General features: G+C 37.2%; 1 protein-coding gene across 1 annotated transcript; it reads right to left on the bottom strand.

Annotated features, from left to right (window-relative positions):
- Positions 1 to 423: 423 nt before the first annotated feature.
- Positions 424 to 26931, bottom strand: LOC132564417 (uncharacterized). Its single transcript, XM_060229068.1, has 9 exons — positions 26880 to 26931; positions 21220 to 21450; positions 19937 to 20113; positions 18072 to 18266; positions 17118 to 17322; positions 14097 to 14353; positions 13266 to 13334; positions 10971 to 11040; positions 424 to 547 (listed from the first exon to the last, which is right to left on the bottom strand). Exons 1-9 carry the CDS (start codon positions 26929 to 26931, stop codon positions 424 to 426), a joined length of 1380 nt encoding a protein of 459 aa, XP_060085051.1.

The raw sequence follows: 26931 nt of genomic DNA, 5'->3' as shown, positions 1-26931 counted from the left end.
TCATCACTTCTCTGCTGTTCGTCTTAGCCATCAAATTGCACATGTAATTATAATTGTGCTAATTAAGTTGAATAGTTGGAATGGTTTTATATTCCTGATTATGAATATTTGTATCAAAGACATTAAATGTGTATTATATACTACAACATATAAAGGGCGTACTGCTATCGGCCTCAATTCTTACCTTGATCAAACCGATATAGCATAAATCATTTAAAGCGAGATACTTCTAGCAAGACCACAGGTACTGTACATTTACATGATGAGCATGTAACACATGTTCTGATTCGAGGAAATATCTATATTTATTTTGACTTCAATCAAACAACGTCATGTATTAGACAGAGAAAAATATAACAAAATGTTCGCTATATATTTAACAGACAATTCCATTCAAGGTCACACACTATCGCCGTCGTCCTTCTATGGTATACTGAGTTGGTATTCCAGGCGGCTTATAAAGTTTTCCTTCTTTGATATGATATTTGTTAGCTGAATGACGATAGCTGGTTCTGTGGAGTTACTCGCCAACAAGCTCGTCATTAAACTGAAACAATACAAGCGCGTCATTAAAAATCACACAGTTTACTGAAACCACACTAATATACGTCAAAACCACACGAGATATCACACTAAAACATGTCATCAAATGTCACACAAAAAACACGTCACTTTACACCACACCAAAACACGTCACTTTACACCACACCAAAACACGTCACTTTACACCACACCAAAACACGTCACTTTACACTACACCAAAACACGTCACTTTACACCACACCAAAACACGTCACTTTACACCACACTAAAACACGTCACTTTACACCACACCAAAACAAGTCACTTTACACCACACCAAAACAAGTCACTTTACACCACACCAAAACACGTCACTTTACACCACACCAAAACACGTCACTTTACACCACACCAAAACAAGTCACTTTACACCACACCAAAACACGTCACTTTACACCACACCAAACATGTCACTTTACACCACACTAAAACACGTCACTTTACACCACACCAAAACACGTCACTTTACACCACACCAAAACACGTCACTTTACACCACACCAAAACACGTCACTTTACACCACACCAAAACACGTCACTTTACACTACACCAAAACACGTCACTTTACACCACACTAAAACACGTCACTTTACACCACACCAAAACACGTCACTTTACACCACACCAAAACAAGTCACTTTACACCACACCAAAACAAGTCACTTTACACCACACCAAAACAAGTCACTTTACACCACACCAAAACACGTCACTTTACACCACACCAAAACAAGTCACAAGTCACTTTACACCACACCAAAACACGTCACTTTACACCACACCAAAACAAGTCACTTTACACCACACCAAAACACGTCACTTTACACCACACCAAACATGTCACTTTACACCACACTAAAACACGTCACTTTACACCACACCAAAACAAGTCACTTTACACCACACTAAAATACGTCACTTTACTCCACACCAAAACAACTTTACTCCACACCAAAACACGTCACTTTACACCACACCAAACATGTCACTTTACACCACACTAAAACACGTCACTTTACACCACACCAAAACAAGTTACTTTACACCACACTAAAACAAGCCACTTTACACTACACCAAAACAAGTCACTTTACACCACACCAAACATGTCACTTTACACCACACTAAAACACGTCACTTTACACCACACCAAAACAAGTCACTTTACACCACACCAAAACACGTCACTTTACACCACACCAAAACACGTCACTTTACACCACACCAAAACACGTCACTTTACACCACACCAAAACACGTCACTTTACACCACACCAAAACAAGTCACTTTACACCACACCAAAACACGTCACTTTACACCACACCAAACATGTCACTTTACACCACACTAAAACACGTCACTTTACACCACACCAAAACAAGTTACTTTACACCACACTAAAACAAGCCACTTTACACTACACCAAAACAAGTCACTTTACACCACACCAAAACACGTCACTTTACACCACACCAAAACAAGTCACTTTACACCACACCAAAACAAGTCACTTTACACCACACCAAAACACGTCACTTTACACCACACCAAAACAAGTCACTTTACACCACACCAAAACACGTCACTTTACACCACACCAAAACAAGTCACTTTACACCACACTAAAACACGTCACTTTACACCACACCAAAACACGTCACTTTACACCACACCAAAACAAGTCACTTTACACCACACCAAAACACGTCACTTTACACCACACCAAACATGTCACTTTACACCACACTAAAACACGTCACTTTACACCACACCAAAACACGTCACTTTACACCACACCAAAACACGTCACTTTACACCACACCAAAACAAGTCACTTTACACCACACCAAAACACGTCACTTTACACCACACCAAAACACGTCACTTTACACCACACCAAAACACGTCACTTTACACCACACCAAAACAAGTCACTTTACACCACACCAAAACAAGTCACTTTACACCACACCAAAACAAGTCACTTTACACCACACCAAAACACGTCACTTTACACCACACCGAAACAAGTCACTTTACACCACACCGAAACACGTCACTTTACACCACACCAAAACACGTCACTTTACACCACACCAAAACAAGTCACTTTACACCACACCAAAACACGTCACTTTACACCACACCAAAACAAGTCACTTTACACCACACCAAAACACGTCACTTTACACCACACCAAAACACGTCACTTTACACCACACCAAAACAAGTCACTTTACACCACACCAAAACACGTCACTTTACACCACACCAAAACAAGTCACTTTACACCACACCAAAACACGTCACTTTACACCACACCAAAACACGTCACTTTACACCACACCAAAACACGTCACTTTACACCACACCAAAACACGTCACTTTACACCACACCAAAACACGTCACTTTACACCACACCAAAACACGTCACTTTACACCACACCAAAACACGTCACTTTACACCACACCAAAACACGTCACTTTACACCACACCACTTTAAACACGTCACTTTACACCACACCAAAACACGTCACTTTACACCACACCAAAACAAGTCACTTTACACCACACCAAAACACGTCACTTTACACCACACCAAAACACGTCACTTTACACTACACCAAAACACGTCACTTTACACCACACCAAAACACGTCACTTTACACCACACCAAAACACGCCACTTTACACCACACCAAAACACGTCACTTTACACCACACCAAAACACGTCACACTTTACAAACCAAAACAAGTCACTTTACCACACCAAAACACACACACACCACACCAAAACACGTCACTTTACACCACACCAAAACACGTCACTTTACACCACACCAAAACAAGTCACTTTACACCACACCAAAACAAGTCACTTTACACCACACCAAAACACGTCACTTTACACCACACCAAAACACGTCACTTTACACCACACCAAAACACGTCACTTTACACCACACCAAAACAAGTCACTTTACACCACACCAAAACACGTCACTTTACACCACACCAAAACACGTCACTTTACACCACACCAAAACAAGTCACTTTACACCACACCAAAACACGTCACTTTACACCACACCAAAACATGTCAACACCAAAACACGTCACTTTACACCACACCAAAACACGTCACTTTACACCACACCAAAACACGTCACTTTACACCACACCAAAACACGTCACTTTACACCACACCAAAACAAGTCACTTTACACCACACTAAAACAAGTCACTTTACACCACACCAAAACACAAGTCACTTTACACCACACCGAAACACGTCACTTTACACCACACCAAAACACGTCACTTTACACCACACCAAAACACGTCACTTTACACCACACCAAAACAAGTCACTTTACACCACACCAAAACAAGTCACTTTACACCACACTAAAACACGTCACTTTACACCACACCAAAACAAGTCACTTTACACCACACCAAAACAAGTCACTTTACACCACACCAAAACAAGTCACTTTACACCACACCAAAACAAGTCACTTTACACCACACAAGTCAAACCACACCAAAACAAGTCACTTTACACCACACCAAAACACGTCACTTTACACCACACCAAAACAAGTCACTTTACACCACACCAAAACACGTCACTTTACACCACACTAAAACACGTCACTTTACACCACACTAAAATACGTCATTTTACTCAACACCAAAACACGTCACTTTACACCACACCAAACATGTCACTTTACACCACACTAAAACACGTCACTTTACACCACACCATAACAAGTCACTTTACACCACACCAAAACACGTCACTTTACACCACACCAAAACAAGTCACTTTACATCACACTGAAACAAGTCACTTTACACCACACCAAAACAAGTCACTTTACACCACACCAAAACAAGTCACTTTACACCACACCAAAACACGTCACTTTACACCACACCAAAACACGTCACTTTACACCACACCAAAACAAGTCACTTTACACCACACCAAAACACGTCACTTTACACCACACCAAAACAAGTCACTTTACACCACACCAAAACACGTCACTTTACACCACACCAAAACAAGTCACTTTACATCACACTAAAACAAGTCACTTTACACCACACTAAAACAAGTCACTTTACATCACACCAAAACAAGTCACTTTACACCACACCAAACATGTCACTACACCACACCAAAACAAGTCACTTTACACCACACTAAAACAAATCACTTTACACCACACCAAAACACGTCACTTTACACCACACCAAAACACGTCACTTTACACCACACCGAAACACGTCACTTTACACCACACCGAAACAAGTCACTTTACACCACACTAAAACAAGTCACTTTACACCACACCAAAACACGTCACTTTACACCACACCAAAACACGTCACTTTACACCACACCAAAACGCGTCACTTAAAAGAGTAACAATTAATATTACAATTAACAAGTCACTTAATATCGCACTAAACCATCTCATGAAATATCAAATTAAAAAAGTCACTGAACATCACACTGAGACATGTCACTGAACATCACACTGAAACATGTCACTGAACATCACACTGAGACATGTCACTGAATACATAATTGAAACATACCATGAAATATTACACAAAAAAAGTCGCTGAATATCACACTGAACATCACTGACATCACACTACAAACATGTCACTGAACATACACACTGAAAAAGCCCCTTTATATCACACTGAAACATGTCACTGAACATCACACTGAAACATGTCACTAAACATCACACTGAGACATGTCACTGAACATCACACTGAGACATGTCACTGAACATCACACTGAGACATGTCACTGAACATCACACTGAGACATGTCACTGAACATCACACTGAGACATGTCACTGAACATCACACTGAGACATGTCACTTAATATCACACTGAAACAAATCACTGGACATCACACTGAAACAAATATCATATTGAGACAAATCACTAAATATTACAATGAAACATGTCACTGAACATCACATTAAAATGACTCGCTGAATATCACAGTGAAACATGCCATTAAAAAAATACTGAAAAGGTAATTAAATAACATATTGAAATAATTCACTTAACATTAGACTAAAACAAAAGACTTAATATCACATAGAATAAAATATTTTATATCACACAGAAAAATGTCACCTGATATCATATTGAAACATTCACTAAATGTCAGACTGAAAATGTCACTTAATATCACATTAAAACAAATCATTTAATATCACACTGGAACATTATCTTATTGTCACACTGAAACAAATCACGTAATATCACAATGAAACATGTCACGACATATCACACTGAAACATGTCACGACATATAACACTGAAACATGTCACGACATTTAACACTGAAACATGTCACGACATACAATACTGAAACATGTCACGACATATAACACTGAAACATGTCACGACATACAACACTGAAACATGTCACGACATATAACAATGAGACGTGTCACGACATATAACACTGAAACATGTCACGACATATAACACTGAAACATATCACGACATATAACACTGAAACATGTCACGACATACAACACTGAAACATGTCACGACATATAACAATGAGACGTGTTACGACATATAACACTGAAACATGTCACGACATACAACACTGAAACATGTCACGACATATAACACTGAAACATGTCACGACATATAACACTGAAACATGTCACGACATATAACACTGAAACATGTCACGACATATAACACTGAAACATGTCACGAGATATAACACTGAAACATGTCACGACATATAACACTGAAACATATCACGACATACAACACTGAAACATGTCACGACATACAACACTGAAACATGTCACGACATATAACAATGAGACGTGTCACGACATATAACACTGAAACATGTCACGACATATAACACTGAAACATGTCACGACATACAACACTGATACATGTCACGACATACAACACTGAAACATGTCACGACATATAACACTGAAACATATCACGACATACAACACTGAAACATGTCACGACATACAACACTGAAACATGTCACGACATATAACAATGAGACGTGTCACGACATATAACACTGAAACATGTCACGACATATAACACTGAAACATGTCACGACATATAACACTGAAACATGTCACGACATATAACACTGAAACATGTCACGAGATACAATACTGAAACATGTCACGACATATAACACTGAAACATGCAACCACTACTACACTGTCAGGTCTCGGGAGAATTGACGTGTTGTGTGCCAGTTCATTGACGTTTACGCTCTAGAGTGTACAGGGTACTAATCCAGAGACCACACAGACTGTGAGTCCGGGTACTTAATGCCTCGCGTATGTAACTGATGCAATGCAAGTAATTTAAAGGACAAACAAAACCATGCCTATCACAGACAGAAAGAAAAAGACACCAAGAAAAGGAAAATTATTTTAATTTAATTGAATAGGATGTGTCACCAAACCATCTGCCTCTGTAAGCATATATGGTAGCAATGCTATCATTCTACATATTTACTGTTGTACTTTTGTGTGACTAATACAACAGGGACACGTTCGAATTAGAGTATGTCTTAAATACATCCTTACATCCTTCAACATATATAATGAAACTTTAAAATGACAACAAAGTGAAGGAAGTGCATTCATTGATGAATAATTTGATAAATATATCAATCAACATGATGACACCGAAAATGTCACAGATTCCGTTAAGACAGACAGAGCCAGATGAAGTCACGACGGTTTTCAAACTGAAAAATAAATTCAAAAAAGGAAACAACAAAACATAAAAATAGTAGATCAACAATGAACTAATAAAAAATCTAGGTGGATATGTAAATTAAGCAAAACAAACATACAAAGGATTCAAACACATATAACATAGCCACATATCGCCACTGTAACAACTCAGTTTATAAACATATTTATGTATATAATATTCGATAATGTTACACTTCATTAACACCACACTGTTACACTTTATTAACACCACACTGTTACACTTCATTAATACCACACTGTTACACTTCATTAACACCACACTGTTACACTTCATTAACACCACACTGTTACACTTCATTAACACCACACTTACACTTCATTAACACCACACTGTTACACTTCATTAACACCACACTGTTACACTTCATTAACACCACACTGTTACACTTCATTAACACCACACTGTTACAAGCCATGAACACCACACTGTTACACGTCATCAACACCACACTGTTACACTTCATTAACACCACACTGTTACACTTCATTAACACCACACTGTTACCACACTGTTACACTTCATTAACACCACACTGCTACAAGCCATGAACACCACACTGTTACACTTCATTAACACCACACTGTTACACTTCATTAACACCACACTGTTACACTTCATTAACACCACACTGTTACACTTCATTAACACCACACTGTTACACTTCATTAACACCACACTGTTACACTTCATTAACACCACACTGTTACCACACTGTTACACTTCATTAACACCACACTGCTACAAGCCATGAACACCACACTGTTACACGTCATTAACACCACACTGTTACACGTCATTAACACCACACTGTTACACTCCATTAACACCACACTGTAACACGCCATTACCACCACACTGTAACACTTCATTAACACCACAATGTTACCACACTGTTACACTTCATTAACACCACACTGCTACAAGCCATGAACACCACACTGTTACACTTCATTAACACCACAATGTAACACTTTATTAACACTACACTGTAACACGTCATTAACACCACACTGTAACACGTCATTAACACCACACTGTTACACTTCATTAACACCACACTGTTACACTTCATTACCACCACACTGTAACACTTCATTAACACCACAATGTAACACTTTATTAACACTACACTGTAACACGTCATTAACACCACACTGTAACACGTCATTAACATCACACTGTAACACGTCATTAACACCACACTGTTACACTTCATTAACACCACACTGTAACACGTCATTACCACCACACTGTAACACGTCATTAACACCACACTGTAACACGTCATTAACACCACACTGTTACACTTCATTAACACCACACTGTTACACTTCACTAACACCACACTGTTACACTTCATTAACACCACACTGTTACACGTCATCAACACCACACTGTTACACTTCATTAACACCACACTGCTACAAGCCATGAACACCACACTGTTACACGTCATTAACACCACACTGTTACACGTCATTAACAACACACTGTAACACTTCATTGACACCACACTGTTACAAGCCATGAACACCACACTGTTACACGTCATTAACACCACACTGTTACACTTCATTACCACCACACTGTAACACTTCATTAACACCACAATGTAACACTTTATTAACACTACACTGTAACACGTCATTAACACCACACTGTAACACGTCATTAACACCACACTGTAACACGTCATTAACACCACACTGTAACACTTCATTGACACCACACTGTTACAAGCCATGAACACCACACTGTTACACGTCATTAACACCACACTGTTACACGTCATTAACACCACACTGTTACACGTCATTAACACCACACTGTAACACTTTATTAACACCACACTGTTACACTTCATTAACACCACACTGTTACACTTCATTAACACCACACTGTTACACTTCATTAACACCACACTGTAACACTTCATTAACACCACACTGTAACACTTCATTAACACCACACTGTAACACTGCATTGACACCACACTGTAACACTTCATTTACACCACACTGTTACACTTCATTAACACCACACTGTAACACTTCATTATCACCACACTGTACATTTCATTAACACCACACTGTTACACTTGATCAACACCAGACTATAACACTTCATTAACACTACACTGTAACACGTCAGTAACAACACATTGTAACAAGCCATTAAAACCACACTGTAACACGTCATTAACACCACACTGTTACACGTCATTAAAACCACATTGTAACACTTCATTAACACCACACTGTAACACGTCATTAACACCACACTGTTACACTTCATTAACACCACACTGTAACACGTAATTAACACCACACTGTAACACCTCAGTAACACCACACTGTAACACGTTATTAACACCACACTGTAACACCTCAGTAACACCACACTGTTACACTTCATTAACACCACACTGTAACACCTCAGTAACACCACACTGTAACACGTCATTAACACCACACTGTAACACGTCATTAACACCACACTGTAACACGTCATTAACACCACACTGTAACACTGCATTGACACCACACTGTAACACTTCATTAACACCACACTGTAACACTTCATTAACACCACACTGTAACACCTCAGTAACACCACACTGTAACACGTCATTAACACCACACTGTAACACGTCATTAACACCACACTGTAACACGTCATTAACACCACACTGTAACACGTCATTAACACCACACTGTAACACGTCATTAACACCACACTGTAACACATCATTAACACCACAATGTAACACTTCATTAACACCACACTGCAACACCTCAGTAACACCACACTGTAACACGTCATTAACACCACACTGTAACACGTCATTAACACCACACTGTAACACGTCATTAACACCACACTGTAACACGTCATTAACACCACACTGTAACACGTCATTAACACCACACTGTAACACGTCATTAACACCACACTGTAACACTTCATTAACACCACACTGTTACACGTCATTAACACCATACTGTAACACGTCATTAACACCACACTGTAACACTTCATTAACACTACACTGTAACACGTCATTAACACCATACTGTAACACGTCATTAACACCACACTGTAACACGTCATTAACACCATACTGTAACACGTCATTAACGCCACAATGTAAAACTTCACTCATACAAAATGGTACATGGTAAAATGCCAGTTAAATAATTCATTAATACTACAATATAACACGTCACAAACAATACGCATATAACACGTCACAAACAATACGCATATAACACGTCACAAACAATATACTTTATTACGTCACAAATACACAACACGTCACAAACAATATACTATATTACGTCACAAGTAATACACATATAACACGTCACAAACTACACATATAACACGTCACAAACAATATACTATATTACGTCACAAGTAATACACATATAACACGTCACAAACAATACATTTTAACACGTCAATAACACTACACTGTAACATATTATTCACTATGTAAACACCTATTTGACTAATGAGTTGCTATGAAAACACAAAGAAAATTGACTTACTCATTTAGATCGGAGAGTTCTTGTCGTCCGATAGAAAGGATATCGGTGTAATTCACTTCAGCAAACTGAACTGAAATAGTACAGATACGTCTCAATTGACGACCAAGTCACTTTATCAGTAAAGTGTGACATCGGTATTGTTCATTTAATTCAAATTGTAAATGTGGATTCTTTATAGGTCATCCAAAATTGTTCTATCAACTTCCATCGTAAATATCAATAATTCTAACTAAGTTTGAATAATAAAACAAATTATGCTTAAGACTTAACCTAACCGCTCCTCAGGGGGTAACGTGAGGTCTTAGGGTAATGAAAGAGACAATATTATAGAGCACCTTACGACCCTTTCATCCATGCAGTTTTTTTTATTCTTCCGTATTTGGGTCTTACGATTTTGAAAATTGAGTCGATTTGGTCAAGCCAATCAGGTCCTGCTGGTCAGCCAGGATCAATATGAAAACGTTTTCATTCATGAAACTATACTGAACGGATAAAGAAATGCAATTTCTTAAATTGTAAAATATTGACATATACCCATATAAAAAGAAGGAAGAATATTAGAACACATTACCTAATCCCCCAATAAATGTTAATATTGTAAACATATCCGATGTGCCTAAATTCCCATAACTGTACACATGCACGAGTCCTTCCTATTCAAACTAGTGTTGATTTCTGATTATCACCAAAACGTGTGATTGTCAATACATTTGCAATCAATTATTTTTACAAATATGCGACGGCTATTTCAACTGGATAGAGGATGGACTCTCGCAATCCTCATGGGAGGTAGCACTCAATAAATGGTCATTACACACTTAAAAGTTCACAAATCGACTATAAATTGGTAAGTTTTACGCCTCAACGCCACAAGAAGAGTCGAGGACAGACCAAGACCCGGATGTCCACGTGTAACGTTGCGACGTCAAGATCAAGATCTTGCATGACTGGAGATTAAAGGCAGCCACAACGGCCTGTAATACCATTGGAAATGAAGATCGTCGAATTCAACCCCAAAAACTGGGCATTAGACTGCGATAGGAAGTTTTACGCCCACGTCGCCAGTGCGTTGGTTTGTCACTGACAACTCAACGTCGAGCACGTCGTATGCGATGTGTGACGGCACATGTGCCCAGACGTTTCCCTATGATAAGTTGGAGGTCCATGCTCTTCACGGAAGAATCTCGATTCACGTTACTTCGATCGGATGGCTGTCAACGGGTGCACCGCCGTCGAGGAGAGCGTCTTGCAGACACTTGTGTTTTTGAGCACGACATATTTGAGATCCTGAGGCCTCATGTGTCTTTCATTACAAGGCATCGTTTGACCTTTTAGTATGATAACGTTGGACCACGCGTTGTAAGAGTTTATAGGGACTTTTTTTTCCACCCAGATCATCGTCCCTTTTGATTGGCCTTCATACAGCCCATATTTGTTCTCAATCGAACACTTAAGGGATGGATTAGACAGAAAAGTTAGGAATCTAGCAAACATCCCAAATAACCTCCGTCCATTGGCCAACATACTTACCGAGGAATGGAATAACGTCCTCCAAGGACAGCCGATGTCCTTATAAACTCCATGCCATGCAGAATGAGAGACATAGTAGCTGTGCAGGGAGGGCATATACATATAACAGATCGGTTTGACAGCTGCCGTTGTTTTAATTTTGTGTACATTAAAGGTAGTCTGTTTCATAATGGCCAAATGAAGCATTCATTTGTCACAAATCTCAAAAATTTGAAGACGGATGGTCCACTATTCGAAGTTACTTGAATGGCATTTCACATTTAGGCATGTTGCTCGTGACATTTTATCAAGCCGTAATGTTGTAGCTGCTTTTCTTTTTCATATTTGTTTATTTCATTCTGGGTCTAGAAAGGATTTTTTTAAAATTTTTAGTCAATTGACCTACTTTTGGCCCCGACCCCCAGGCACCTGGGAACACACATTTCACAATTTTGCTAACATCTTTTTATGAAAGGTTTCTGCAAAATTTCTTTAAAATTTTAAAATTGGTTCGACATTTTTTGGGTTTTTTTTTGTAAAATGTCCACGGTTTACGAACAGACAATGTACGACGGACAAAGGGTGATTTCTATATTATACATATTATTTCTGTAAAGAAAACATTTAACAATAACTCTATGAACGAGTGATACTAGCCCTATCGTCATGTCACGTATACACGATACACATACTTACGCAATAGAACACATAGAATGGGAGGTAATGAAAGCATTTGGAAAAAGATACCTGCGCACAGAGATAAATGAGTAGATGATAGAGCCTTACCTGTAGGAGATGGGGTCGGGCCAAACGCACGTGTAAACAATGTCCAGGTGTCCGCTACTTCAGTTGGTGCTAGAAAAATAAGGACCAACATTCGTGAGTTATTGTCTACAATTATCTGTTACAATCATCATCCATTTGTGTATGTTTCTTATTATCACTTGATAATAATATTCTACAATACTTATGTCATTCGAGACATATTAAGTCTTTCACACGATACAAAAGGCAATGAAAATAAATTGCCTCTGTTATTCTATTACTCCCTGACTCACTTAATATCGAGTCTTTCATATCCGTTTCCAACTTGCAGTGAAACGAGTCCTATGTTCTATTTCCCTCCCGATTCCCAAAGAAACGAGTATTTTAATATATATTGCTCTCCTGACACTGTCACTGGAAAATCTCATTGTCATGCTTCAGGTGTTATCAGCTTCTAACTTTGCTTTGATAATTTTCTTATCTTAAAAGTTAAAAAGAGCTGTGAATGTTTTGTATACAAAAACATACATCATCTTATAGGCATTAATCTTATTTTATTATATGCACGTCATACAATCAACAAATATCGTAAGTACACTAAAATATGAATGCCAAATGTGGACCATATGTCACCTTCCGAGTAACAGATGGTGCCACACTTAGAAGCAAGCCACTTCTGTTTCTCACATAAAAAACGTTTTTAACTCGGCGTACCCACGTCTCCCAATGAAACGAATTTGATAATTTGTTATCCCCCCCCCCCCCCGACTCACATGGTAACAGTGTAACATTCTATTTCTCCCGACTCCTCGCATAATAGCAAGTTTTGTAATCCATTTCTCTCCGACTTACATAGTAAGCCCAACAGGTACTCTGGGGGTTCAGTCAAGCCATGTGTGGACAGACTTTCTCCGTAGGACGCTGTTGCGTTCATGACTTCAGATGCATAATTTAAGATGAGGCCTTCGAGTTCTTTTACGACCAAGTCCAATTGAGGGTCATCCATGTCTAAGGGTGTGGTCAAGCCGTTACCGGGCATTCTAAACAACAAGTTGATGTCGCCAATCACTTTTGCGGAAACATAGCCGGTCTCCAACATCTTGAAAAAACTGGAATTGAAAGTATAATTCATGAAGTGTTAATGTATCTTCAATGGCATTAAATTTTACATACTGTGTATACCAGGATATTTTCATCACATGTTATTTTCGCCGTTGTTTTGTTATACACGAATTCGCTTCATGTTCCTTTGGCTCTCTGATGAATACATGAAAGGTTAATATAAGTGTAACAAATATTCGCCTCTATCTTTAAATCGCCCTCTCTGTTTATGTACGAAGAAGGAAAACTAAACAGGGCGAAAATTCTCCGGTATACAGTATATTGTTTGCCTTTTACCAAATATACGTTTCATTTCTTAGTTATTCCAGTATAAGTTCATCATGTAAAGCGCTACAAGAGCGGGCCAACATTTGCAAGTTTCACATTTTTATGCTAAAAGTAGTAAATATTGTCATAAAACTTCTGATTAGTTTAATATGATTTAAAACATTAACAGAATTATAAGACTTGTGGATCCAACTCTCACACAAATATATACAGTCTCAAAATTTACAAATGATCTGCAGGATTTTGATTGCAAAACTGTTTTAAAGAAACAACGGTGTATTGAAGGTGTTTATAAAATTGAAGTCTATTCGAAAATTATTAGCGCACCTGGCCAAAAAACATTATCAGGGGAAGGCGAACCAATTTTGTTTATAAGGTGAGTATCGGTCCCCTGGGGCGGGACGGATGGGGCTCAATAAGGGGAACACCGGGCAGAGGACCGAGACCTAGTAATGGAAAGAGAGCAAATCCTTAAAATTTCTTCTGTTGGAATGATTTAATTTTGTCCAAATTTGGTCTAAAGCGTCGTTGGGCGAAGAAAACTTGGGTTTTGTATAAACTGTGCATTTAACCCCTTTTGAAAAGAGGGGAAGGACAGTGGAAATAGTTACAAGTGTTTTAAACACTTTGACTTTGGTTTGAATAAATCAAACTGAACAAGGTGGTCGATACATGACTTATGGACCTCTTGCTTAAGGAGTCAATGCTGTTGTCAAGCAGTAATCGATCAAAAATGGCATAGCTCAACTCAACTCAACCAACCAAACGGGAAAATATATATTTTACATTTTATGAACCAAAAATCCTACTTTATCTTACATCATTGCAATTAGTCTTGTGGATATTATACATTTCTAAGGAGTGCTTGATTGGCAAAAAAGTTCAAGTACAGGGCAATTAATGACCTAACAATTCAGCTAGACGTTTGTCTGTCCACACATCAAATGTTATTGAATGACTGTATAGTGAATTGGATCGAACAACAGGCAAATCCTTTATAGATTCCCTCCACCAAACGATCAATGTAGGAAAAATTAACAGGCAAATCCTTTATAGATTCCCTCCACCAGACGATCAATGTACGGAAACAATAACAGGCAAATCCTTTATAGATTCCCTCCACCAAACGATCAATGTAAGGAAACAATAACAGACAAATCCTTTATAGATTCCCTCCAACAAACGATCAATGTAAGGAAACAATAACAGACAAATCCTTTATAGATTCCCTCCACCAAACGATCAATGTACGGAAACAATAACAGACAAAGCCTTTATAGATTCCCTCCAACAAACGATCAATGTAGGAAAAATTAACAGACAAATCCTTTATAGATTCTCTCCACCAAACGATCCATATAGGGATAATCAACTCATACACATTTTACACACATACAAGTACATGTATCTTCAGTGCACTATTTTTTTAACAATATATACATCATAATACAGATAAAATGTGCTAAACATTGGTTTCTAACTGACAACGCCAATAACACGAAATTAACGTTTGTGTTAACTGTACTCACTAATATTGATATAGTTTATGATTATTTACAAAAGTCAAAGATTAGAGCTTATACCAATGAACTATGGGAGTAAATAGCTGTATCATGTAGATTGATATCACAAAAATCAGAACGCTTGTTCATACTTCGTAATCAAAGAGCAGAAAGTACTGACAGTTATTGCAAGAGACAGTATTTTTGTTGTTAAGCATTCTATTTTAAACTTATATTTATTACATGACCTGGCTTGACTTGGTTTGGCTTGGTGCCATCTTTATTGAATCAAACACCTATCCAAACAAATGACTGATATAATCAAATTTTGGAAATTATTTTTAGTATACTACGGTGAAAAGTGACTGCATAAAAACAAGAGACGAATGGGTTTTCATCACTGACCTGGTATTCACGACAAATATATCATTGACATTCAACAAGATCTATGTCACATCTATTTAGAAACTTTGAAACTAGCATGCTTATAATCTGCAAGGTGAACATTGATCTAAAATTGACGGATCCTGCTGTGGACGACTTCAGGAAATTAATACAATTTACATACAAATTAAGCTATTTTAGTGTCTTACAAATTCTACTACTGTTACCTTGAATACAGATCAAAGTTATGACTTTTAGCAATACATATATATGCTGGCTTTAGCTTAGGGATCAACCAGCCCAATATCATGCGCATAGGCTAGTCAGTAAGTGAAACGAAAGCCATATGACAAAATTATTTAAACGTACAATTGCATGTTTACGAGTGACATACTTTCGTGTTACAGTATAAGTGTGTGTCACGTGCAGCATATTAATTACTTTCAGTTTATCTATAGAGAAGAGTTCACAAGTTCATACAACTTGTCACTGACCCATTTCTCTGTTTCTGATGATAAAATGTGTTTAAATAAAGTGAAGAGACGGAATGTCTCATATCGGACATCAAACTTGGTTTGTATCAAATTGAAAGACTTACTGATCGCTTAACTGTTCAGCAACCGTCTGGTGAACGGCGACAAAGCTTGCCTCTGATGTACACTGCCATACTTCAGGGAAAAGGCGTCGGCCAGCATTTACAGCTTCCATCAGCTCGTTAAACAAGTAGTCTGAAGTAGGGTATGCATTTCTTTCGAAAATGTCTTGTGCTTCTGTTCTGAAGATGGACAGAAACCAAGTTAAATCTGAAAGAGAGAAGAACACAGATATGATAACATGTACAATAGTCACAACTCAACAACTATATCGATTTCGTTATATTTCAAAATTTTACTGTGAAAAATGAGGGTGTTCTATAAACAGGAACGTCTCAGTGGGATAACAGTGACGGAGGATGCTTGTATAGGGTACTGTAGATAGTTAAAGGAAACCAATGAAATGCCAGATAGAAATTCTCCAGCCTCGAATTTGTATAGCATTGTTAATTTTTCACAAGTGTACTACCAAAATGTTCACAAATAAATTACCTCCACTGAAAACACGATATCAAATACCTTAGAGTATATCTACATACATTTACAACATTTACATACGAAACGGCGATTTCACCGGCATAGCTTGTCTGTCCGCTAAACCATATTTAAAGTTACATCTTTCAGTTACATATACAAGTATTCTCACTCCACATCGTCAGTCAAGTCTAGGATACCTGAAACGTGAGGTCTCAATACACTAACTGGAGTTGGACTTCTGGTGTTAGTTTCCTGACAGTAACAAGCTTGAACTGAAGTATGTCGTGAAACTTTGCATTTTTTATGAGATTAAGTAAAAAAATTGTTTAAAATTTTTAGTCATGGGAGTATGACAAGATCACATACAGGCCCACCTTGGCAAGGGAAGGCTGGGTCATTTGTCTAATTTCTAGAGCAAAACCATGATACACACATTATTTCTAGAGGATTTATGGATTCAGAATCTTCACTTAGATACGTACAACGGAACTCCAACTGTAGCAGAGAGTCTACTATCTCCTTATAAACCGTGTCATGCGTGATAAGTATGATCTGGGGAACCAGGACAATCACATCCAGTCTGGACGAGTAGTGACGAGCAAGGATTTCTCCGACCTGGTTTAAAATAGTCCTGTCATCTGAACTCATCATCACGTTCATCTGTTTCATCATCGCATCTGTAAATAAACAAACACTCATCACGTGACCTCGGACCAATGACTTCTGTTTATATCGCGAAGGGATAATTTGGAAAACTGTGTAATAGATTTTTAAGCAGCTGTGTATTTTGTTTATATAACTCATCCAATTTCACATTGTTGATTACATAACAACAGAAATTGCTTAGCCAACTGTAAATTTCGCTGGGGAGAATATGGGAGTTTTAACTTCGTCCTTTATCAACATCCGGGCACTTCGATGTTATATCGAGTTTTACTTTATTGTCAAAATCATTGATAATCATACCACCAGCAAAGTTTATAACGGTCATGTAGACATATCACTTATGATATTGTTGTGTACATAATTTGGCAAAAAAACTTGCTTTGATGTCCATGTATATGGCAGTGCATACTGCGGTTTCCTACAAAATCTACAAGGACACCGCTATCATACAAAATACAATGCTTGGGAAAAGTTATTATGAATCACATTTGCTAGGATTTCTCGTTTCCAATATTATTTTTTTAATCCAACATTTGAATCAAATATATACACATTGGAATTCGGTACACATTTTCCAACTTACATCAAGCCAAGTGTTTTGTTTACCAATAGCAATGCTTTCGCTAGGAGGCAATATTTAAAAAATAGTTACCGCCCCTGATGGTGTTTGTATTGCAATCAATAAGAGTTTAAAATGACCAAAATGACCAATATAAAATAATGTACAATGTATCTTCGTGAAATGTCTAATAAAGTATGAAAATGTCAGGAAAAGGCCAGTGTGACAAGATTTCAAACCCTGGGTAACAAATTCCTAGCCACCAACATACATACATACATACATACATACATACATACATACATACATACATACATACATACATACATACATACATACATACATACATACATGTATATATATAAACATTTGTAAACAAATTACTGTTCGTAAAACGAGTAGGATAATGCCAGTCCAGTGGTCAAGGGATAGCATCAGACAATACAATTATTTTCAAGATATTAGACGGACTTCAAAAATACCCTAACACAAACCAAATATAAAACACACCTAAGAAATGGTATAATCAGAGGCTTATTTCTCTATATCTTTTACTAGTCTTTATAGGAAATCCGATTTTTTTTTTCCAATTTTATATAAACAAGTGTGTTTTATGCGTTCAATACGTTTGTAGAGGCATTTGAATTGAACAAACTAAATACGACAAAAGAAAATATAAAATATGTAAGTACGTCCGGGGACATGGTCGACAACACACGAAGGGAGTTAACTCCTATACCAATAATTATCGATGCTTAACTGGGATCCAAATTTTCGATTCATGGTAAACGTCACCAAAATACATTTACATTTTCTAAGTAACTCTTCCAGTCGAAATAAACCCCAACCATTAATCTGCGTCTATTATCTTTTTACATATATGTTTTTTTTATTTGTTTTCATGTTTTGTTTTAGGTTTTTTTTTTTTTTTTTGTTTTTGTTTTTTTTTTTTTTTCGTTTTTGTTCTTTGCTTTTGTCGTAATAGTGTATATCTATAAATTCTGTAAATAGGAACAGATAGGTCGTTAAACTTCGTCAACACTTCTCTGCGTGTTCAGTCGTTCGAAATTTCACATTGGACCTTTTTTTATTTCTATATTATACACAGTTATCTATACTTACATATAAAGACCCGCTGGTACATTGTAATTGTACAATTGGCCCGTTTCTCTAGAATCATTCGAGCAATGTCCTCAATCAACAGGTCAACAGTCAGAAATGGATTCTGAATATACTCAAATGTTTTCACAACTCTCCATAATGTGGCATTGATGGTTGCTTCGGAAATATTGAATGAATCTATAAATAAAAAATTTAACATCAAAATATCAATAAATGTCCAACGGGTAATGAAGAACGTAGACATGATGTCGTGGGTAGGTAGCTGTAATATTCACGACAGGCATTGAGTAACATATTTATATTATACATCAAATCTTACAAAACTTCCCTTGTCACTCTTGCTATTGGAATATGTGATCATAAATAGAGGATATTACATGTGCTTTCATTCATAAGAGATTTATGAAGTAAATGCTTGAACTTGACGAGTTTCATAAATCTCGTATGAAATGGTAACGACACAATCTATATGATGTCAAGAAGTTATGACGTCACCATGGAAACGTTGGAAACCTTTAACCAATTGTAAGGTCACATTGTGAAATGGGTTTTATTACACTGAAGCTATACAGGGAAGCTTGAAATATTGTAATGAACGCATTACACTTTTTGAGAGGTTTGGAGTCTCACAGTGTTGTCCCCTGACGCCGCTATCACTTTTATACAGTGTGACCTTTGACACCAATGTACACTGTATGTGTTCAGTTTCTACCGATGTAATACTGATCTATCTAGGACATCACCCCCGATTTTAACAAGTCTGTCGTATGTAAGACTACTATTTAAAATGTGTTTGTTAAATGATGATTTCTTTTTTTAAAACATTTGAATAGAGACAAACATGTCATGATAACTAACAAAGAACTACATGGATATATCTTAAAGCCCATGAACATCCTACATTCACTATAAGATTCGGCTCGTCCATTTTTAACATCGCAAGACACAACATGATACAAATATTGAATTTGAATGTTTAAGTGAACTCTTGACATTGCTACATGTAATACGCATGTGAGTTATCAGAGTTCAAAATTATTTTTTTTTATTAAATGCACCAAGTAAAAAAAAGGTTCAACCTTTTGAAAACAAACATCGCCTTGACTGTGGCAGTGGTAAGATAGGTTCGATTAAAAAAAAAAGTCAACATATATGCGTATGTACGATAGGGATATCCTACCTCGGCGTTCAGCAAAATGTAAAACTCTCGGCAGAGTCTTTGGTTTTACCACTTTTCACCACTGGAATATCCCTATCCGACATGAAGTTTACATGTAACTTACCTATTGCCTTTGATACTTCTGGAAATCCGCTTATATACAGTCGGAGTAGCTGCTTCAGAATGGGACAGCTCATCCAGTGGTGTATTGCTACTGGCGAGGGTGAGGGTGAGGGTGAGGGTGAGGGTGGAGTAGTACCGACATGAGGATTGAACTGTCGATGTTCATAATGTTCCGACAGTTCCCGTAGCTTTGATAATTCAGCCTTCCGTAATAATGATGAACCAGAAGTGCCTGTTGAGAGAACACACAGGAATCAAAATATCACTTCTGATCAGTCCCCAAATAAAAAGGGCTTATCTAGGGACTGCATTGAAACTTTATATTGGCCAAATCAGTGAAAGATTGTTCATATACTCCTCAAGTAATAAGGATAAAAATCTTTCCTACGAAAAAATCCAACATGATCGCATTTCAGTATTTTTTTCAATCCAAAATTCAAAAGGGCGCATCTGCGGACCAAGGGAAACCTATTCATAAAATTTCCTTGGGAAATACCAGCAAACTTTCATATTCAAAATGCAAGATGGCCGTCTGTACACCATCTTTCCTTTTCTGATCAGTCACAAAATCAAAAGTGCACAAGGGCCCAAAGGGAACCTACAGATGAAATTTAGGAAAGATTCATCTTGAACTTCTTCAAATAAAGATAACTAATTATGACCTTTGACTTTTTGAAATCTAAGATGACGCTCAAATTAGGCCAAAATGCGTTGAGCCGTTTAAAAAAGCATTAACAAACGACGGATGGGGCACGGTTACATCAGGTCGCCCCAATACAGTCAGAAAACAGACCACTTATAAAACAGACACTTTAAGACTTCTGGAGTAACTTTCAGCATAACGTGCCTTACAACTTTCTATTCTGTGCCAAATCTTTCGGTATCAATCTCAGGTCAGCAAGGATACTAACTAGATTATGCAAAGGTACTTCACATAGAAACTTCGCACAGGTATTACACATATAAAGTTCACATAGAAAGTTCACATAGAAACTTCGCACAGGTACTTCCTTCACTTAGAAAGTTCACATAGAAAGTTCACATAGAAACTTCGCACAGGTACTTCATATAGAAAGTTCACATAGAAACTTCGCACAGGTACTTCCTTCACATAGAAAATTCACATAGAAAGTTCACATAGAAACTTCGCACAGGTACTTCACATAGAAAGTTTGCATTGAAAGTTCACATAGAAAGTTCGCACAGGTACTTCACATAGAAAGTTCGCATAGAAAGTTCACATGGAAATTTCAAACGTACATATATATCTATTCTTAGATTGTATAGGTACCCTTGGAAATCAGAAGAATTATACTGATGTACAAAAACTTGAACAAGGATTTTTTTTAACTGTTCTGATCTCGTGCATGACGGTCATCGCTGAACAATGTATTACAATAGATGTGATAAAAGTTATCACACTAATGAAGATAAACAGTATTGGACCATGGGAGATAAAGATAAACAGTATTGGACCAGTGGAAATAAAGATAAACAGTATTGGACCATGGGAGATAAAGATAAACAGTATTGGACCAGTGGAGATAAAGATAAACAGTATTGGACCAGTGGAGATAAAGATAAACAGTATTGGACCGGTGGAGATAAAGATAAACAGTATTGCACCATGGGAGATAAAGATAAACAGTATTGCATCATGGGAGATAAAGATAAACAGTATTGGACCAGTGGAGATAAAGATAAACAGTATTGGACCAGTGGAGATAAAGATAAACAGTATTGCACCATGGGAGATAAAGATAAACAGTATTGGACCAGTGGAGATAAAGATAAACAGTATTGGACCAGTGGTAAAGATAAATAGTATTGGACCAGTGGAGATAAAGATAAACAGTATTGGACCATGGGAGATAAAGATAAACAGTATTGGACCAGTGGTGATAAACAGTATTGGACCAGTGGAGATAAAGATAAACAGTATTGTACCAGTGGAGATAAAGATAAACAGTATTGCACCATGGGAGATAAAGATAAACAGTATTGGACCAGTGGAGATAAAGATAAACAGTATTGGACCAGTGGTGATAAACAGTATTGGACCAGTGGAGATAAAGATAAACAGTATTGGACCAGTGGAGATAAAGATAAACAGTATTGCACCATGGGAGATAAAGATAAACAGTATTGGACCATGGGAGATAAAGATAAACAGTATTGGACCAGTGGAGATAGATAAACAGTATTGCACCATGGGAGATAAAGATAAACAGTATTGGACCATGGGAGATAAAGATAAACAGTATTGGACCATGGGAGATAAAGATAAACAGTATTGGACCATGGGAGATAAAGATAAACAGTATTGGACCAGTGGAGATAAAGATAAACAGTATAAAGATAAAGATAAACAGTATTGGACCAGTGGAGATAAAGATAAACAGTATTGGACCAGTGGTGATAAACAGTATTGGACCAGTGGAGATAAAGATAAACAGTATTGGACCAGTGGAGATAAAGATAAACAGTATTGGACCAGTGGAGATAAAGATAAACATTATTGGACCAGTGGAGATAAAGATAAACAGTATTGGACCATGGGAGATAAAGATAAACAGTATTGGACCAGTGGAGATAAAGATAAACAGTATTGCACCATGGGAGATAAAGATAAACAGTATTGGACCATGGGAGATAAAGATAAACAGTATTGGACCAGTGGAGATAAAGATAAACAGTATTGGACCATGGGAGATAAAGATAAATAGTATTGGACCAGTGGAGATAAAGATAAACAGTATTGGACCAGTGGAGATAAAGATAAACAGTATTGCACCATGGGAGATAAAGATAAACAGTATTGGACCATGGAGATAAAGATAAACAGTATTGGACCAGTGGAGATAAAGTATAAACAGTATTGGACCATGGAGATAAAGATAAACAGTATTGGACCAAGATAAAGATAAACAGTATTGGACCAGTGGGAGATAAAGATAAACAGTATTGGACCAGTGGTGGTGATAAACAGAGATAAAGATAAACAGTATTGGACCAGTGGAGATAAAGATAAACAGTATTGGACCAGTGGAGATTGGAAAGATAAAGATAAACAGTATTGGACCATGGGATTGGACCATGGGAGATAAAGATAAACAGTATTGGACCAAGATAAACAGTATTGGTACCATGGGGAGATTGGACCAGTAAAAGAGTATTGGACCAATAAAGATAAACAGTATTGGACCAGGGAGATAAAGATAAACAGTATTGGACCATGGGAGATAAAGATAAACAGTATTGGACCAGTGGAGATAGATAAACAGTATTCGACCATGGGAGATAAAGATAAACAGTATTGGACCAGTGGAGATAAAGATAAACAGTATTGGACCAGTGGTGATAAACAGTATTGGACCAGTGGAGATAAAGATAAACAGTATTGGACCAGTGGTGATAAACAGTATTGGACCAGTGGAGATAAAGATAAACAGTATTGGACCAGTGGGAGATAAAGATAAACAGTATTGGACCAGTGGAGATTGGAAAGATAAACAGTATTGGACCAGTGGGATAAACAGTATTGGAAGATAAAGATAAACAGTATTGGACCAGGGAGATGATAAACAGTATTGGACCAGTGGAGATAAAGATAAACAGTATTGGACCATGGGAGATAAAGATAAACAGTATTGGACCAGTGGAGATAAAGATAAACAGTATTGGACCAGTGGAGATAAAGATAAACAGTATTGGACCATGTGAGATAAAGATAAACAGTATTGGACCAGTGGAGATAAAGATAAACAGTATTGGACCATGGGAGATAAAGATAAACAGTATTGGACCAGTGGAGATAAAGATAAACAGTATTGCACCATGGGAGATAAAGATAAACAGTATTGGACCATGGGAGATAAAGATAAACAGTATTGGACCAGTGGAGATAAAGATAAACAGTATTGCACCATGGGAGATAAAGATAAACAGTATTGGACCAGTGGAGATAAAGATAAACAGTATTGGACCAGGGGAGATAAAGATAAACAGTATTGGACCATGGGAGATAATGATAAACAGTATTGGGCCATTGGAGATAAAGATAAACATTATTGGACCAGTGGAGATAAAGAGATAAAGATAAACAGTATTGGACCAGTGGAGATAAAGATAAACAGTATTGGACCATGGGAGATAAAGATAAACAGTATTGGACCATGGGAGATAAAGATAAACAGTATTGGACCAGTGGTGATAAACAGTATTGGACCAGTGGAGATAAAGATAAACAGTATTGCACCATGGGAGATAAAGATAAACAGTATTGTACCAGTGGAGATAAAGATAAACAGTATTGCACCATGGGAGATAAATATAAACCCATGGGAGATAAAGATAAACAGTATTGGACCATGGGAGATAAAGATAAACAGTATTGGACCAGTGGTGATAAACAGTATTGGACCAGTGGAGATAAAGATAAACAGTATTGTACCAGTGGAGATAAAGATAAACAGTATTGGACCAGTGGAGATAAAGATAAACAGTATTGGACCAGTGGAGATAAAGATAAACAGTATTGCACCATGGGAGATAAAGATAAACAGTATTGTACCAGTGGAGATAAAGATAAACAGTATTGGACCAGTGGAGATAAAGATAAACAGTATTGCACCATGGGAGATAAAGATAAACAGTATTGCACCATGGGAGATAAAGATAAACAGTATTGGACCATGGGAGATAATGATAAACAGTATTGGGCCATGGGAGATAAAGATAAACAGTATTGGACCAGTGGTGATAAACAGTATTGGACCAGTGGAGATAAAGATAAACAGTATTGGACCAGTGGAGATAAAGATAAACATTATTGGACCAGTGGAGATAAAGATAAACAGTATTGCACCATGGGAGATAAAGATAAACAGTATTGGACCATGGGAGATAAAGATAAACAGTATTGGACCAGTGGAGATAAAGATAAACAGTATTGGACCAGTGGAGATAAAGATAAACAGTATTGCACCATGGGAGATAAAGATAAACAGTATTGGACCATGGGAGATAAAGATAAACAGTATTGCACCAAAGGTAAGAAAAGGATAAAAAGTAAATCGGGATATATTGTGAGGTGCATCTCTGCGTACAATTTTAGAATTTGAGATTTACGGTTTCCATATTTTTTATTTGAAAATCGAAAATATAACGACATCTTTTTTTCAAACTGTCAGCGCCACGTTATCTTAATCAGAGTTCAATGGCTAAAATGTTACATCATTTATCGAAATGAGAAAAAATCGTGTTTATGAATACAAAACTGGGTTGGAACAATACATATCTATAATGAAAAATACATGCTAAAAAGTGAAATTGTTGGCGGAAGTTGGTGTCCGCCATACCAGTATATGGAAAGTGGATTGAAACTGACGGTACGGATCTCTGGTTACATCATTTAGATCGGCTCTTTAACATAATTATATAATGTACATACAGTATCGTAAAAAGTGAGCTTAATACGACAGAACTGACTGCTGAAAATACAGAACATCGCAGAATTTACAAAGAATTTACTTTTACCGATACACGTTCTAACAAGAAATAGGAATTCATGGAATTTTTACACTGGATCTGTTGACAGGGATGAATGTTAAACATTCCTGTCAAGATAGATGTAATATTTCAGTCGTTATCTCTACATACCAGTCCATTGACATGTGTAGAATATCAACAGGGCACGAATGGAGAGGTGCAT

The sequence above is a fragment of the Ylistrum balloti genome, unplaced genomic scaffold (genome assembly GCF_031769215.1).
Source record: "Ylistrum balloti isolate Yb309-2 unplaced genomic scaffold, AGI_CSIRO_Ybal_v1 Utg372270, whole genome shotgun sequence".
In the NCBI taxonomy this organism is placed as follows: Eukaryota; Metazoa; Mollusca; class Bivalvia; order Pectinida; family Pectinidae; genus Ylistrum; species Ylistrum balloti.
This window is presented reverse-complemented; position numbering and strand designations above follow the sequence as displayed.